The sequence below is a fragment of the Anopheles coluzzii genome, chromosome 3 (genome assembly GCF_943734685.1).
Source record: "Anopheles coluzzii chromosome 3, AcolN3, whole genome shotgun sequence".
NCBI lineage: Eukaryota > Metazoa > Arthropoda > Insecta > Diptera > Culicidae > Anopheles > Anopheles coluzzii.
In genome coordinates, this window is record NC_064671.1 from 87,317,806 (window position 1) to 87,333,637 (window position 15,832).

General features: G+C 44.8%; 2 protein-coding genes across 5 annotated transcripts in view; both read left to right on the top strand.

Annotated features, from left to right (window-relative positions):
- The first annotated feature begins 2,047 nt into the window (after nucleotides 1-2,047).
- Nucleotides 2,048-4,233, top strand: LOC120958553 (membrane-bound transcription factor site-2 protease). Its single transcript, XM_040381435.2, has 2 exons — nucleotides 2,048-2,322; nucleotides 2,391-4,233. Exons 1-2 carry the CDS (start codon nucleotides 2,248-2,250, stop codon nucleotides 3,852-3,854), a joined length of 1,539 nt encoding a protein of 512 aa, XP_040237369.2. The 5' UTR covers nucleotides 2,048-2,247; the 3' UTR covers nucleotides 3,855-4,233.
- A 642-nt stretch (nucleotides 4,234-4,875) lies between these two features.
- LOC120957629 (uncharacterized) overlaps nucleotides 4,876-15,832 on the top strand; it is a 65,787-nt gene continuing 54,830 nt past the window's right edge. For 2 of the 4 annotated variants that reach the window (XM_040379922.2, XM_049609815.1), the window contains exons 1-2: nucleotides 4,876-5,038; nucleotides 6,638-7,408. In XM_040379922.2, coding sequence (XP_040235856.2) covers nucleotides 6,991-7,408 — 418 coding nt within the window. In that variant the 5' untranslated portion in view covers nucleotides 4,876-5,038; nucleotides 6,638-6,990. Of the gene's footprint in view, nucleotides 5,052-6,637; nucleotides 7,409-15,832 lie in introns of all 4 variants that reach the window. The other 2 variants (XM_040379921.2, XM_040379923.2) reach the window with 2 other exon arrangements.

Consider the following 15,832-nt stretch of genomic DNA (forward strand, 5'->3'; position numbering starts at 1 on the left):
ACAATAATAATAACAATAACAATAACAATAGAACAAAATTTGAAGATTTCCGAAAAACATGGAGAGAACCCTCTGGAAAAACAATAAGGCAAATTATAAATTTCATAAAACAAAATCACATAGAAATATGAAAAGAATGAGAGGAAAAGGAGAAACATCTTTTATCTCTTCCTGCAATGGAAGATCATTTAAAGAAAAAAAAAATCTCCCTAAAACCTCAAAAAAAAAAACAAACAAACAAACAAACAAACAAACAAGAAAAAAAAAATAATAGCATAGATAACTATAATTAATTAGAGAAATAAATGGAACAACACAAACAGATGGAAACTAACTGAATTTTGTTTTCAAAACCCAGTATAGTTACCCACACACACATACACACCAAATTCAAAAAAACGGACACAAAAACAACACCCAACAGACAACACAAAACAATCTGAGTATCAAACCCAGTGAAATAAACGATGTGACAACCAAATACTGAAAGAAGAGAAAAAAAAATAAAAAAAAAAATAAAGAGAAATAGACTGCAAGGTCTCTCTAACAATCAAGATGGTCAACCTCTGATTATGATGTCCCACAACATCATAGGAGGACAAACCCCATCACCCAAAGAAGAAGAAGAAGATTGTATGAAAAATAAAATCGGTAGTTTTAGGGTGCTCATCTGTGAATAGATAAATCTCCACGGAACGATTGCTTAATGGCGAATCTTTCCCTTTCCATCGCAAAAAAAATAATTTGCGAACCGTTTTTCGTTTCCGTGACCCGATTCTTCATTAGCATTAGCACTTGTTTTTACCATATGGAAATCATTAAAAACCTTTAAACGAATGCTCTCCTATGTGGAGGGATTTCAAAAATAAGATAAAATACCTAAATACACTACAGGCGGTCCCCGAGATACACGGTTGATGAGGACCGAACACGGCCGCAAAATATCGCGTATCTCGAATTTCCGCGTAAGTTGAATCTCGTGATTTCCAGCCCAAATATCACTAAATTTGCGTGTAATTTTGTAAGTAGGGGGTGGTTTTAGTCACTTAATTAATTAATTGATATGATTTTGACTGAATAAAACAGTTTTAAACCTTTTTAACATCCGATGAAAACAAAAATTATTAGGTATTTTACAATGGATTTGTCAAATCAGTACAATTTGCTCAAAGAACTGTCAAATTTAGAAAACCGCGTATCTCCGAATCCGCGTATAAGAGGTACCGTGTATCTCGGGGATCGCCTGTATTTTCTTCCCATCCGTCAAAAAACGGTATAGGGACGTCACACGAAGCGCAAACTCAAAAAATTAACGCTTGATTTGTATGGGAGAGCGTAGACTTCTCGTCAAAAGATTATAGAGTTGTATGGCTGAAATCCAATTTACGCCAAAGTTTACACTTCGTATCACGTCCGTACAAGGTGTTATAAATGACAAGCTGAAGTTGTTCAGAGCAAAATGACATTTCTCGACTTGACATATCTCTTCCGGGGGCTCCGGTATAAAAATCGGGGAGGGCTGGTGAGGGGTAATGAAATTTGTATGCAGAGAGTGACTGATGTCCCCCACAATGTCGCCCAGCAAAAGCGATAAAAATCAACCTTTTAAATACAGCAATTATCCGCAGTACGTAATACTCGATATACGCGAATTTGCAGTACGCGATTCCTCTAAATTTGACAGCTCCATGTGTTTTTTTGTAAATATTTTGATTTTTTTAAATATTTTATGCTCTTTTTGAAATTCCTTAATGTTCTTAATGCATTTTGCACTAAATTTGTGCAAAAGATACCTGTTTTAAAACAAAAATCTCTAATGCTAAACTCTGTGGCGATATTTTTCAACCCTCAAACCGGTACTATAAACTTTTTTTCCATAGGAATCCGCTATACGCGAAAACCCGAGATACGCTATTGCGCTCGGTCCCGTACGATAGCGTATATCGGATAATGACTGTACATTATCCTTGCGTCCGTAGCAGGAATACAGATGAATCGGTATTTCTGGTCACTCTGGTGAGCGCTGCGCATACAATTTGACAGCTGCTGTTGACAGCAACGGAACAGCAACAAAGCGAGAAAAAAATACACCAAAACATTCGGCCCAATTTGCCGGTGGTTGTGGGAAAATTGCGTGTTTTATTAGCGTTTTATAGCGCAAAAATGTATCGTTGGTACTAAAACCGGTGGCTATCGTGCTGGTTTCCTTCGCTCCTGCCCAGTGACCCATCCAGTGACGGCCAGCCGATGGAGCTGATTGTGATTTTAGGCGTTGTGGTGCTGCTGTACGTGGTGCTGTTGTTTTTCGACGGATTTTTTAAGGTACAGTAATCGCTTCCTCACTTGTTTCTGTTTGCTTTTTTTTCATGTGCAATGTCCCTCCTTTGCAGAGCTGCATGCACTACCCGTACGATGCATTCCTACGAGGGACCGGACTGACGGTCAAGTTCCTACGCCTTCAGTGGCACACCACGGCCCTGAACCGCTCCATCGTGAAATGGAGCACAAAGTATCCGAAAATACTCGACTGCAGCTTCAATGCGGGCGTCTACCTCAGTCTGGTGCTGATGCCGTTTGCCATCGTGATGATTGTCGTGTCTTCCCTGCAAACAAACCTTCACGGCCAGTCGGCGAAGGTAGTCACAACGGGCGGGGCGGGTGGTGGCGATCCGCGCACATCCGCGGCCCGCCGTGTGGTGGAGATCGATCTGGTGGTGCCGGGTGTGAACCTGCCCATCAACGAGCTAGGCTACTACGTGGCCGCCCTAGCCATCAACAGTGTAGTGCACGAGCTCGGGCACGGGCTGGCCGCGGTACTGGAGGACGTCCAGATCCGGGGCTTTGGGCTGCACGTGCTGCTAATCATCCCGATGGCGTACACGCAGCTCGACTCGGACCTGCTGAACACGCTGCGCCTGTGGAAGAAGCTGCGCGTCCTGTGCGCCGGCATCTGGCACAATCTGCTGCTCGGCCTGCTAACATACCTGCTGTTCATGGCCACGCCGTTCCTCTTCTCGGCGCTCTACCGCACCAGCGACGGCGTGATCGTGACGGCGCTGAAAAACAACTCTCCGATGGCGGGAGCGCGCGGCCTCGAGCACGGCGACATCGTCCGCTCGATCAACAGCTGCGAGATCCGGCACGAGGACAGCTGGTTCGAGTGTTTGCTGCACACGATCCACTCGCCGCCCGCCTACTGCGTCTCCACCGACTTTGTGCACCTGAACGACGAGTCCGTCCCGATGTCGCACAAGAACGACGGGCTGATCGAGTGCTGCGGCAGCGACAATACCGCGTCCAGCTGCTTCGAGTACATGGTGGACGCGAACGAGGACGACGTGCCGCTGCCGCAGCACATGTGCCTCAACATACGCAAAACGATCGAGAACAGCTTCGGCTACTGCCAGCACAATGGGCAGTGTGCGGAGGGGCACTGCTTCAAGCCGAGCATCAGCAACTACACCACGATCATGCAGATACGGCGCGAGTCGAAGCCGGACGTGATCTACATCGGCCATCCGGGCGATGCGACCCGCACCGTGCACGTGTCGCGCTTCATCCCCAAGACGGGCCTGTTCGCGCCCCGGCTGGCCGACTCGATCCAGCTGCTGCTCAAGTACGTGACCGTGTTTGCGATCGGGCTGGCGTTCATCAACGTGATGCCGTGCTACGGCTTCGATGGGCAGCACATCGTCAATGCGCTGCTGTCGGACGGTGCGATCCAGCAGCGGATACCGCAGAAAAGCAAGCGGGACATGATTTCGCTCGCGGTCAACGTGGTCGGCACGCTGTTCGTGTTCATACTGGTGGCGAAGGTGTTCTGGCTGTCGCTCTCCCGGCTGCTGTCCGTATGAATGAGTGGCGTAGGGCCATAAATCATCGCCATAAACAAAAACACATCGAATTCCATTTATGTAGGAAATTCACGCTTACGCTACGCAGTGCGCTAGCGGGTAGGAAAGCACACCGAGTAGGTATGCAGCGGTAATGCAATTTTAAACATTTTGACTGCAAGGTATCAAGCCTTCTGTAGGGGAAGAACACGGGGTACGACGCATTTGTTAGGCAAACAATTAGTCACATGAAAATGGTATAAGCATACTATTAGTAGCAGCTATTACACTGATTACAACCATTTATAGCAGACAAAAGAGAAAAAACAAGACAAAACATACATAATGTGTATTGATATTAACCGATAGAATAAACATGATCACGGATCTAAAACTAAAACTTAGTAAAGACGATGATACTTACTGCCAAAATGGACATTTTCCAAACATCCCTCTGTTGTCAATGGACTTCAGTGTGAGGGAAAACTGTGCTCTTGAGCACATGTTCTCGAGTCAGCTGTCCAGCAATGGCAAACGAAGAAACGCTACAAACAAAGCAGAGAAAACGGCCAAAGCCTAGGGAGAGATGGTGTACCTAGCCCTACGCTCACTTGGATCCATTTCCTGACCGTCTCAGCCGAATTTCGGTTGCTCTCTCTCTCTCTGCCCATGCGAGCAGCATAATTCGCATCTCCCGCAACAGGACGGAAACATCAACAAAGCCCAACTCGAGGCCCTCCTTCCCTTGGAGTTGATTCCTTTAAAAACCCATCCCTAGTTCTAGATAAGCTTCCGGAGGGGATTTAAAACTCATTTTTTTTCTTTTGCGTCCCCACTTTAATCCTACTTCTTTTCTTACCCTGCTCACCCTTAATCGAAAGGGCTCCGGGAACGGAAAACAGTGTACCAGCGAGAGCGAAGCCTACAACTACCGCAGCTACTTCTTCGCTCGCACGCACTCGCTCGTTCTCTCACTCTCAACACTGGCGGGCGCCTTTTTTCGTATGCGGAAAATTCGTTCCCTTCGTGGTACGGTTTAGTCCCCCGCCGTTTGCAATCGTAGTAGTCGCTGGTACGCTTCCGAGCAGTGCGGTAGCAGTTGACCGTTTCGTCCTTTTCGTTTTTTCTTCTTGTCCCGGGCAGTAAAAGTGCGACGAACGCGAGCGCGTGTAGTGCTGCAACGGCCGCGTGACAGTTTGGTATCGGTTTGTGTCGACTGTGTGTGTTTTTCTTTACGGTTTTTTTTCTTTGGTTCAAATCCCACCCGCTTCTTGTGTACTGACCGGGGCCACCGGGGTGTCGGGATTTCCCCCCCCCCCCCCCCCCCCTGTGTTTCGGATGCGCCACCACGCCACCACACACGCTATTCGGCATTCGTGTGTGAGCACGCGGAGGCCCGGTTTGTTTGCATGTGTCTGTCGGTGTGTGTCACAGCAAGGGTGTTCGGACGCGTTTTACTCGCGAAGGTGGAATTTTGATAGTGATTTTTTGCTTTACGTTCATGAGCCGTGTCAATTGCGTAGGGCACACACGGCTTACGCACACCCTTGAGAGGGCCCATGGTTGTTTACGGACAGTGGTGCGAGGACGTGCGAAGGTTTCCGTGCCGTTTTGAAGAAAGCATCATCTATTGGAATTTTGTAAATGCATTTTCGCGTGAAGCTCAGGAAAGCGTTGGAACTAAATTGTGTTTAAAACTGCATCACTTGCAACCGCAAAATTATGCAATATACGCTCAAAATGTGCAACCGGTTGGACCTTTACAGCAATCGTACCTCTCGGTACCAGACGAAATGAAGCGAGCAAAATCTCCACCACAGATCGTCAACCGAAAACAAAATGTTAATTGCATTTATTCATTTTTTTGCCTTTTTATACCCATTTATACCCAACTCGAGACCCATTAGTATTAAGGCAGAAGCGTCGGGATCGCGATGGTCTTAAGCAAATCAAAAAGGTTAAGATAAACTTAGAGCGTTTTGTTTTTGCTTTTCTTTTGGCGAAAAGGGTAACGAAAGGGGTGTTTGATCAAGATAACGTATAGAACTGTACGTGATACCCCGCACGACCGACACCGCGAGCGCGACCGTGGGAACGATCCAATCTAATAGAAAGCAAGACAGAGAGAGAGACCACGGACCACCACCGGCAAGACGGATGCTGATGATGATGATTGTTGATGCTGCTACTTACTCTAGCGGTGCCCCATCTAATTATAGCGGTAAAAAACGGAAATTTCTTTCGAAAAACCCTTGCGCCATCCACACCGCCCTGGTACTGGCAGCATCGCCAATTTTTTTTTTTAATGTGGGAAAACTCTTCATCCGTTCAGTGGGTGTTTTTTTTTTGGGGGAAACTGGGACGGGGGGAAGGGATTTAAAGAGAATGCAAAAAAGTATGCGAAAGTGACAACAAACAGGCTGTTCGTAGAGGAGCCGGGCGTGTGTGGGAAATCCCGCCATCAAGCAAGCGTCGAAATGCTTCATTTTGTGCCGTCGCGTGTGAACTGTGTGTGTGTGTGTGCGTGTGTGTCTGAAATACGATACGATCTGAAGAGGGTGCATCTCGTGTTCTTCCTTTCGGCTACAGTGTTTGAAGTTTTGTGCTTAAAATGTGTCAAAATGGTTTGATTTTTCTCTTCCTTTGATTTTGATCTTCATCCAGTGCTGTCGAAAAGGTGGAAATCGGGCCATTGGTTCCGACGGAAACGGTAGTAGTGTTCGTCGCCTGCTCTGTAGTAGGCTGTGCAGAGCCGTGGGCTAACTTGAACAGGGGAAATTAAAGTGTTTTCTTCTCTTTATCAGTGTTTGGTTTAACGGATCTAGCGAAGGTTAATTTTCAAGTGATTTATCGTGATAGAGCTCCGACGGCACGCAGTGCTTATTAGAGCAAGTGTGAAGAGTAAACGGAGTGCCCCGAATTTCAATCATTGTTGAAACGCATTTCGGACGCAACCATGCAGTAGCAGCCCCCAAAGGATCGTTGCTCGTTTCGTTCGGGACCGGGGAACGCCTAGAATGATCAGTACGGATCGGCACGTGCCGGATCTGACACTGACCACCAGCCGGATCCTTCGATCGTTCGAGCGCGTTGCGCACCGTGCCCGCCCGTGCCCGTCCGTTCCTCGCCGCGCCAGTCGCCGCACCGGCAGCACAAGATGAGTGACAAGCTAACCGGTGGGCGGTACAACCGTATCAGCCCATCCTCGGGCCGGGGGTCCATTATCGCCTACTCGCCACTGCCGAAGTCGGAGCAGGACTGCCTGCAGGCGCCCGGGAACAACTGTCTCGCGATACCGCTGTCCGCGATACAGACGACGGCCGACCATGCCAGCGCCCACGGGCTCCACCATCCGATCAATCTGGCCCATGCCAACTCGCTGCCGGTGGTCGGCGGTATGGCGGGCAAGCTGCCGAACGCCGGGCACGGTATGGTGGCGCACGGGGACGCCCAGAAACATGCGGCCAGCCAGCAACAGAGCCACCACCACCACAACAACAACATTAACAACAACCACAACAGTAACCACAACAATGGGAACAATAACAACAACAATGCGAACCACAATTCCAGCGGTAAGTGTCGACTCGGTGCCTAGTGTACTGTACGCTTAGTAGATCAGGTCGTTTCCGTAGGCTGTTTGTTTTGGTGTGCTGTTCTCTGTGTGTTGCTTTCGCATTTACGCTGTTTGTACAGTGGGCTTTCATGTTTATGGATGTTGTTTGTATTTATTCATGCTCTTTATGTTTGCAACGTTGTGCTGAGTAGCAAATAACTACTATATTAATTAGTTTAATATTAATATAATTAGATTATTTCATTAAGTTATTAGTACACATCAATAGACACCATAACCGTAGCAGTAATGATGATTGTCATTTTTAAGTTTTATTATTTTTACAGCATCTCATTAAACTTATCTGTATAATACATATCATGCATCGAACGTATTGTAAAATATTAAAAATTAATTATTTTAAAATTCTTGCTGATATCTGATCCCTGATAAACACATTTTACGTTGATATGTATGTAAAGGTAATAAAAGATTTTAAATAATACATTGTCTAACACATGTATTGTGGGTAGTGTATTGATTTAATAGTCAATACTACACCACATGGAAAACAAGAATTTTCATCCCTGCCACTCGCTAAACTTTCGTTCTGCCGGCGGCACCTCATCCAGCGTCGATCGAGATGGAAATGTTACGCTTTATTACTTTCGCTTCACCTCACCTCCGCACACCCGCAGCTGCACACATTCCGGCCTCATTAATCACAATCCCACCCACATTATCCCGTCCGAAGCGATTATCGCGACCGGCAGCTGTCACCATTCCACCAATATGTGTCAAGTGCTTTGCAACTCATTAAAACTAACGACAAATTAATCATCTGCCCTGTTCGCAATAATCCACTGGGCCGAAGCTTTCCCGGGATTAGGTGTAACATCGCTTCCAGGAAAGAAGCTTCAGATGGTTTTGTGGGTGTGAGCGTGTGTTTGCCCTGTGTGGTTGTATGTGAGGTTTGTTTGGTGGTACATCAGTCGTGTGGTTAGAATGATACAGATACTGCTCGGGTACCTTAGTTAATCATACGTTGCCAAGCCAACGAGTAAAGGGTTGGAAGGTTCGTGCCGACAAATTGGACATTGGATCAACAGCACAATTTTTGTACAATATTTTAATTTAATTTTACTAAATTTTACATCGTCTCTTCGATTTGTATCTAGCTTAAGTTATTATCCGTATTATGCGCTATTGTTATTGTTAATTATTATTCCGTCCTCCTTAAACGGTTTAACAGACACACTGAGGGTATTTTTGGAAATTTAATTTTTGCTTACTAATTCAATATTAGTCGGTCAAACCTCTATATAACTCACTTTACTAAAGCAAACCTTCTAATTGCAACGATATTTTTTTAATGATACTCAGCTTACATCTTATTGAGCCTCCGGTGGTGACACATTTTAAATTTTTTCTAGTACATCATGGCAATCATTTAAAATTGAAAAGCGGTATAGCCAGAGACTGGATATAAAGAAATTCAATAAACACATGTCGATGGTCCGGAGTTCGAGGCTGTCCGTAGTTTTAATCATAACGGTGTACGAGGTACACTAAATATTACGTTTAAATCTACGAGTCATAGCGTTGAGTGGCCGCGTTACTGCTATACAGAAAGCTGGCGTGAGCTACGTGTTTAATTTGAAGGTTCCTCGAAGTGATACGCTGGCCTGGTAAAAGTAGATTACTACTGACTAAACTCGGATCATCAATCGTTTCCAAACAATAACCTTGAGCAGAAGAAGCCATCTTGAGCCCTACAGTGGCTAGTTTCAAAGGATTCTAGGCTCAGAAACAGATAGTAACGTGACCGTAGGATGGTAACGGGGATGCGTCTGACCAACCTTAAGTTCGGATAGCGAATTTTGTCAAACATTTTTTGGGCCATCTCAATTCTGTTAAGGAGTTGAAGGATGATGAATTATAAGTTGATGTATATTAATACTTTTGCTTTTACTATTTTCCTCCTAATGAAAAGGCTCCTCTCAAGCTATTCGATGGCATGGAAACAAAAACTACCCCAAATCTATTCAAACAAAATTTGGAAACAAAAACCCATCCAATATAAGCAAACTGTTAATTATTTGTTTTGTTGATCTTGGAAACACTTTACCAACAACACCGAACCCGATAGTTTGCAGCGTTTTGTTGTGCCACTATTTATGCCACTTTCCGTTTACGCGATGCCTCCCAGTGCTTCGGGAACGTTTCGGGTCGATTTTTTCGCCACTGCTGTTTGCGTACTTTTTTCCGCTGCGTAAAGTTGATTTGCCATTTTGAGTCGCGAAAATAAAACGTTACGCGGCGCTTAGGAACAGTTTCTGTTCACTCGGCCACCGGAATGCCGCCCGCTTAGTGAAATCGATTGTAACACCGGTTGGCACATAAAAATCGAATCATGATTAGACGGAATTTGCATGAGCCAAAGGCGGAGGTGGGTGTGCCCATTGCTTTGTTTTTGTTCAGTGTACGTTCGTATGAAAATTCACAAACGCTTGAATGTTAACTAACGGCAGATTCGCCTAATGAAATGTGGGAATGAAATGTTATGCGCGCATATTTGTACGCTTGCGGTTTTGTTTGACGTTATGTTAACCTTCACGGTAAACGTTTATTATTTTGTTTATGTTATATTTGAATTTAATTTCATATAACAGACCATTGCATCGTCTTTTCGATGAAAATATATATAAATCGAATTTTTTTAATTTAGAAAGGACGGCTTAAGCGGAATTTTTCATGTCCTAGGACACACTTCCCTCTAGTAGCAACTAGTTCAATTAAATTAACTCGAATGGTCTATGAAACATTCATACAATGTTTCAGCGCTCTCGTTCTCGTACGCTTTGAAGCAACAGAAACATATCGCAAAATAATATGATTAAAATGTGCTGCTACCCACTCTCCACTACAAACTGTTCTGGAGCATTAATGTCAATCCAATGGCCGATGGGACGATGGCTATTTAACTACCACCCTTCGATACATGTGTTTCGATTTGAATAAATTTGTGCTTACGATTAAAAGCAACTTTTCGTGCAGACATCTCTTCCTCTCTCTTGAACAATGTTTAACTTTGCTCTACGGTACGCCCTGCGGGCAACGACTATCTTCACCCGATATTGCCTGAAGCATCCAGCGTCCTCTGCTGCAATGCGGTCGCGCTGCGAACTCTACTCCTCTGCACCATAATCGTCGAACCTGACCGAAAACTCGCAAACAAAGCTATCGATCGGTTGGGAACGGAGGCACATACACACACACATCGATTCAGGCTACTTGCCACTAGCCACCGACTACCAAGAGCAATCCTTTCACTTTTGCATCCTGTCATCATTCCTCTTTTTCGCCTTAATCGGATGTGATATCGGTTCGGTGTACGGTGGGCGGTCAGCAACTCGAACACCACTCCGCCCTCCATCGGTGACTGTTTTATCGGATTCAATTTCCCCGCAAAACATGAAGCTGGAATTGAAAATCCTTTCATTCGCTTTGGCCATTGGGGGGGAAAAAATACGGAAAGGGATAAGAAACCCATCCTGCGTGTGTCCTGCAGGATCAAGCGATTTTAATTGGCGAAACAAGAATACAAGATGCGGCCCTGTTTTGCGTGTATCCCATTTTGCTTTTTGGAGTTGCAATCCTATTCTCGATCCTGAGCAAACTCACAGTGACTGGTTTGGCAATGCCGTGTCCTTGAAACTCCGGCGATTTGATAAAATATTTCACACACGTACCCGTGTCCGTGCCAAAGCGGTTAGCGAACGGAGCGCTTTTGCAAAAGCATCGGAATGGCAACTTTACGAGCAAAGATCACGTTTCGATCGTTAAGCATGTGTGCGAGTCTATCATTTGACTGAAAGCAGAGGGCGTACGGTATTCATAAACCTCTTTTCATAACACTCGAAATGTTATGATATGCTCTCGCAGCCTTTCCGAATGTTATGGGTTGTTTCTTTATTTCGTTTGAATTTTTGAGCGTGCAGTGGGATAGACACATTTGCTCGCTGAGATCGTAACGTATATTACCGCCTCTCCATCAAGCTCGATAAAAGTTTTCAATGTGATGAACGACCGAATCTCACTTTGGAAAAAAAGCTTTTGCTAATGTAATCCAATTCGAGCATTGCAATATCTTGGAATATATGAGAATTTTAATGTTTGCGCTGTTCTCAGTGCTAAGATGCATAATCGAAGTTGTGATACCAATCTGAAATCTCTTTCAAAATAATATACTAGCAATTAATGAATTGATTTAACAAAATTATAAAATTAAATCAGAATTATAGAATCAAAAGAAACTAAGCTTTTGCTGTAAATCATCTCAATGCATTGCCAAAGCAACCAAAGATCGATATTTACTTTTCCATATTGAAACCGTTCCTTCACCCTTTGCAACCTCGGTACCGTCCGGTGATTAATCACTGTCGGTAAAGGAAAAGAAATGGAAAACTCTCGGCCCGCCGAGAGAAACCCCCTGACCGGTAAATAACCAAAGTATTGCAAAAAAAAACACACACACCCTAAACAATCCCTTTTTCATTGCTCTTTTTCGCTTGGTTAGTCAATGAAAATGCTTCAAACCGTCAGCAGCACACCAACAGGTGAGAGCGCGTTGATGGAAAACTTTTCCCCTCAATAGCCGATCGATCAGCGAATCTGGAAGCAGACGGGGTATGTAAATGTACTCAATTTTCTTTTAATATAAATTGTTTGTTGAAATAAGTATTTTCAGCTCACTGCAAAAGGATGGTGCAAGCAAAACTTTTATCGCTGCAAATACTTTAAGCAATATCGCCGTTTGCATTGCTTACCGAACGAGCGAGGATGAGTTGGGTGTATTTATTGTTTTAAAATCGGAGAAGCTTAAGGTCATTGACGCAGTGGCCGCATTGCAGTGGCCCCGGGCTTAAGTGGCTGGGCAATAAGAAGGGATAGAGACAAAATTGTTAGCATAATTTCCTTTGCAAAGTGTGCGAAGGTCAAACCATTACCGCAGCTCTCGCACGAAAGCGCAACGTCCGGCATGTTTTGCTCCGGAGCTGGCATGGCTAGCAGTTGATCGGAAGAAAATTGTTGTAGGTTTCGCTGCTTGCTTTTATTATAGTTTTATTTCCAGAGAAAATTAGCTTTTTTCAAAACTTTGGTAAAAAATGGTAATCATTTTCTGTTATTTCTATCAATGGAAATGAAGCTAAAGATTGTGATAAAAATAATTACTTCAATCAACGGAAGGGAAAATTTTGCAACATGCAATGCGCATAAATTTCAAATAACGCCACTGCATCATACTTGAAATGCTATGCTATGAACAATAAGTTTCACATGATGAAAAACAGCTCACAACGTCTGCCGATTGTGTGGCTTTCTTTGTAATACAGATATGAAGCTTCGTGCTTTGTGTCTGATTCTTGCAACGACAGCCATCAAACGGATACGGAAAAAGGGTCTACGCTTGCATGAAATCAGGTACTTTTTTAGTTCAGTCGTTACCGTCACACAATATGGTTAGTACACGAATTGCTACTAACCCCTTTTACATCCCTCGCTTCAGCAAACACCGTTCCGGATCCTTTCGGGCGGGGTTGTGCTCGCAATGGAATGTACACAACGGTTGAAACAAAAGACAACCACCAGTGTGGTTGTAGTTGTGTGCATGAGTTGTAAAATTGCGGCGTGGAGGAGGTGTTGGGTAGCGCATTCAACAACACATCCCACCACGTGTTTGGGATTACAACAAGCGTGAACTGTTTGTAAATTTTGTCCAGCCGGTGGGTTCCGCAGCCTTACCAGGGGCTGGTCGTGAAGTTATTCCATCCTTTTACTGTTGTTTTTGTTGTGCTGGTTATTATCGTGGCACAGTAGTGTACTGCCAAATTTACCTCTGGCACGAAATCGTAAATTTTGCCCCCCATTCTTAGACCCAACCACCCTTGTTGAACGGTTGAACAGGTGAGTTTGATAAAGTTCAAAACGAACCTATTTAAGGTAGCGAAAAGCAAATGACCTCCCATGCAATAGCGTTGTTTGTGGACATTCAGTGGTGTTGGTTTACATTACAGGGTAGGAAAAATGTTTTGAACTTAATGGATACACCTACTTTTTACGTTCAAATAGTAAACAATGCCACCAGTTGCACTGAGATGAATGATTTTTTTTTTCTATAAAAAATGGATCTAAAGTCACTACTGATGAGTAAAGATTGCAAAATCTGGAACTGACTCGGATCAAACTCCGATAGTTTCAGAACCCACTCCGGAAGGTCGGTCCGCTCAGCATTATCCAGAGTCGTCTGAAATCGCCTAGAGTCGTCCGGAGTCGTCATGAGTTGCATGGAGTCGTCCGGAGTTGTCCAGAGCCGGCCTTCGCACCAAAGGCCTACAAACGAAGTGCATGCGCAAAATTGAAGACAAAAAACCACAACGAAATGCATGACAATAAGCACATTGCACCGGACAGCTCTAGTTGACTCCGAGACTCGATACGACTCCGAATGAATCCAACTCCGGTCGACTTCGGCTGACTACGGAGTACTCGGACCCCGGGCGTTTCCGAACAACTCCGGACGACTCAGACTCTGGACGACTTCGGATGACTTCGGAGGACTCCAGACAACTACAGACGACTCCAGACGACCCTGGTTGAATTAGACTTTGGTCGAATCCGGATGATTGCGACTTTGGGCGACTCCGGACGACTCCAGGCGGTTTCGAACGGCTCCGACTCCGGGTGGAACTAGTTGTTTCCCATTCCAGACGACTCTATATGAGTACGACTCCGGATGGCTCCGACTCCGGAGACTCTGGACGACTCCAAAAGACTTCGGACGACTCTAGACGACTCCAGACGACTCCGGACGACTGCAGACGACTTCAGATGACTCCGGATGAGTCCGACTTCGGTCGACTCCGGATGTCTCCGACTTCGGACGACTCTGGACAACTCCGGGTGATTCCGGAAGGCTCCGACTCCAGGCGGAACTAGTGATTCTCATTTTGCCGTAGCCAGAATCGGACTAACAAAAGCCGTAGTCGTATCGGAATCGTGGATGCACTCCAGAGAGCACATCACTAATCTAAATACAGACTCACTAATCTAGATATAGATACTGGTATCTTCTGGAGCTTTTCTGGATGCTTTAAATAAATCTTTTATGTATAGCTCAAGCTCAAGTTACCTTTTATATGTTTTGTTGTTGCTGAAGATGTGTTAATACCTGCTCATGTGTGAATATGTACATTGCCTTGTTTATACATTAATGCATACATTAAACTCAACAGAAACATTTGAAGCTGAAAAAGCCATTCAAACATCCGCTCCATTGCATAATGAACCTTTTTTTCGAAGAAAGCCGAAAAATAACAACCAAATCTGTTGTTTCCTGATTGCCACAAAATCGATTATACTTGTCAGAAGAGCGCCGTGATTGCTATTCATGCCTTGTTGATTACCAACAAAAAAAAAAAGAAAGAATCACCGGCACATTCGTATCAAATGATTGCCACTCGCCTTCGCTTGAATGCTTGAATTGGCCAAGAGTATCTCCAAAAATGGATTTCACATTCATTTGGCAGGCAGCAGTGTATCTTGTTTTCTTTTTGTATCTCAAGATGTGCGTTCGATATTCATGTTGGAAAATGAAACGATAGCGCAATCTTTTCCTGACTTCTATCCTTCGTACTAGCTTGAGTGATGTAGTTGTATTCTTATTTTGTTCAAGCAGAGAAATATGAACTCGCAATAAGAAAGTAGCCGCAGCAAAAAACAGAGCACTATCTTCGAGATGCTGATTATGCTGCGCTCTTGGAGGGCGCTCATAATAAATTGTCTCGCTGCAGAAACTCTCGACCACTGCTAAAAGCGCATTAAGCGTGTTCGCTTCCAATCAGTGCCACACGAGTGCAACAATCGTGTTCCGCGCGCTGGCTCTCCAAAATTGGCGCTCCGACCCGGCGCCTTCGAAGTGTTGCTTTTTGTGTGTTCAATAATGGAAAAAAGCAACCAAACGGTAAGCAAGAAACATCATCGAACGTTCAATAGCTTTTGTGTCGACGCGGGGTATACGTGTGTGTTTGTGCGGGGAGAACGTTATCAGCAGAATTGTGCTGCAAGCGCTGCTCAGCGGGTTGTTAGTTTGCTCAGTTTATTATGGAAATGCTGACAAACGTCTTCAGAAAGCGGGTGGTGATGTGGAACGCTGTGGCCATTTTTCGGGCGGGGGCTGCGGTGGTAGTGGGTTTTATGTTTTGTTTCTACACGCCACCGGACGTCTGATTCTTCAGAACGGGCGAAATCTGTTACGACAAAGCTTCCTAGGGTGCAAAGTTGTGGGTCGTGAAACTTCACGAACCACGGGCTGGGGAAACATCATTGAAATGCTGATGAGGCGGGTCCTGTGAATGGAGAAACTTTTAGTAGAAGTAAAGTT

Bases quoted from the DNA above. Each gene is read 5' to 3' on its own strand.
- LOC120958553 (XM_040381435.2), top strand. From the start codon at position 2,248: ATGGAGCTGATTGTGATTTTAGGCGTTGTGGTGCTGCTGTACGTGGTG. The intron at 2,323-2,390 runs GTACAGTAATCG...CCTCCTTTGCAG, and splicing joins TTTTCGACGGATTTTTTAAG to AGCTGCATGCACTACCCGTA.